At 64.4% G+C, this 2,079-nt stretch overlaps 1 protein-coding gene across 1 annotated transcript in view; it reads left to right on the top strand.

Moving 5' to 3' along the window:
- Positions 1 to 866, top strand: part of LOC114066064 (beta-crystallin B2-like) — a 1,280-nt gene extending 414 nt beyond the window's left edge. The window contains exons 2-4 of the mRNA XM_027900453.1: positions 36 to 199; positions 325 to 467; positions 588 to 866. Of these exons, the coding sequence (XP_027756254.1) occupies positions 36 to 199; positions 325 to 467; positions 588 to 756 (476 nt within the window). The 3' untranslated portion in view covers positions 757 to 866. The remainder of the gene's footprint in view (positions 1 to 35; positions 200 to 324; positions 468 to 587) is intronic.
- The last annotated feature ends 1,213 nt before the right edge of the window (positions 867 to 2,079 follow it).

Genomic DNA, 2,079 nt, shown 5'->3' on the forward strand with positions numbered 1-2,079 from the left:
GGAGGGGCACCCCCTCCTGCGCACCCTCGCCCCAGCCCTCGGGGCCCGGGGAGCCGTGGGGGGGTCGGAGGGGGCGCGGGGACGGGGGCACTGGCAGGTGACCCCAGAGCGGAGGACGTCTGCTGGTAAGTCTGGCAGTGCCCGCGCAGGCGCCGGCTCTCTGAGCTGGACGGAGGGATGCGAAGCACCCCCGGCATCGGTGGGAGCGGCGGCACATGGTGCCGGCCCTGGCCTCGGTTTCCCCATAGCCCTGGGCTCTGCCCCCCCTGCCCAGTCCCGGGGGCCGGCAGCCCCTGACCCCCGTCTCTGCTCTCCCGGCTGCAGGACAGCCAGGAGCACAAGATCGTGCTGTACGAAAACCCCAGCTTCACCGGCAAGAAGATCGAAATCATAGACGACGATGTGCCCAGCTTCCACGCACACGGCTACCAGGAGAAGGTCTCATCCGTGCGGGTGCAGAGTGGCACGTGAGTACCGGGGCCGGGGTGGGGGGGCGTTCCGGGCGATGCCAGGGCTGGACAGCCCCCCGGCCGTGCCGTGCCGGGTGATGTTCGGTGAGTGTGTGACCCCCCTGCTTGCCTTGGCAGGTGGGTGGGATACCAGTACCCTGGCTACCGGGGCTACCAGTACCTGTTTGAAAAGGGGGACTACAAGGACAGCTCAGATTTCGGCGCTCAGCACCCCCAGATCCAGTCGGTCAGGCGCATCCGGGACATGCAGTGGCACCAGCGTGGCGCTTACCACCCCACCAACTAGAGCCCCCGGCCCGTGCCGGGGCGCGGGGAGCGGACCAAGCGTTCCCCCGGCCGCCGCTGTGCCCCCGCGGCCTCGCCTCCCGCCTCCCCCCGTGTGATGCACGCGCTGCCGAAGCAACTCAATAAAGCTTGGAGTTTCAAAGTCCCAGCTCTGTCCCTTCATTCCCGGGGCTGCGGAGAGACCCCGGTGTTACGGTGTGCCTTTCCTGACCCCGCGCTCCTGGGCTGGGGAGGGGGGCCCGTCGCCACACCCTCGATGCTCTCAGCGCCGCAGGCTCTGCCGGCCCACCGAAGTGCCCGGGGGGAGGGAGGTGGCCGGGGGCACAGCGGGAGGGACGGGAGCTGCTCACCCCCTGCAGACCTGGGGGTCCGGCCCCCGCGCGGTGGCTCTGGGGCTCAGCCTTGTCGCGGGGTGCACGGCCAGGGGTGAGAGTCGCACCCTGCTGTGGCCGGCAAAGGTTTGCCAAGCCGCTCTCCATCATCTTCCAACAGTCCTGGCTCACGGGGGAGGTCCCAGATGGTTGGAAGTTGGCAAATATCACTCCAATCCACAAAAAAGGATGCAAGGCTGACCCTAGTAACTACAGGCCTGTCAGCCTGACCTCGGTGCCTGGCAGAGTTATGGAGCAGATCATCCTGTGTGCAATCACACAGCAGTTACAGGATGGACAAGGGATCAGACCCAGCCAACATGGGTTTAGGAAGGGCAGATCCTGTTTGACCAACCTGATCTCCTTTTATGATCAGGTGACCCACCTGGTGGATGAGGGGAAGGCTGTGGATGTGGTCTATCTGGACTTCAGCAAAGCCTTTGACACTGTCTCCCATAATATACTCCTGGAAAAGCTGGCAGCCCGTGGCTTGGACAGGGGCACTCTGTGCTGGGTCAGGAACTGGCTGGAGGGCCGGGCCCAGAGAGTGCTGGTGAACGGGGCTGCATCCAGCTGGCGGCCGGTCACCAGTGGTGTTCCCCAGGGATCAGTGCTGGGACCAGTCCTGTTTAACATCTTTATCGATGATTTAGAGGAGGGGATTGAGTCCATCATCAGCAAATTTGCAGATGACACCAAGTTGGGAGGGAGTGTCGACCTGCCGGAAGGCAGGAGGGCTCTGCAGAGGGATCTGGATAGACTGGAGAGATGGGCTGACTCCAATGGGATGAAGTTCAACAAGGCCAAGTGCCGGGTCCTGCACTTTGGCCACAACAACCCCCTGCAGCGCTACAAGCTGGGCACAGAGTGGCTGGAGAACAGCCAGGCAGAAAGGGACCTGGGGGTGCTGATCGACAGGAGGCTGAACATGAGCCAGCAGTGTGCCCAGGTGG

The sequence above is a fragment of the Empidonax traillii genome, unplaced genomic scaffold (genome assembly GCF_003031625.1).
Source record: "Empidonax traillii isolate 1590-97213 ecotype Southwest subspecies unplaced genomic scaffold, ASM303162v1 scaffold731:size316458, whole genome shotgun sequence".
Classification (NCBI taxonomy): domain Eukaryota; kingdom Metazoa; phylum Chordata; class Aves; order Passeriformes; family Tyrannidae; genus Empidonax; species Empidonax traillii.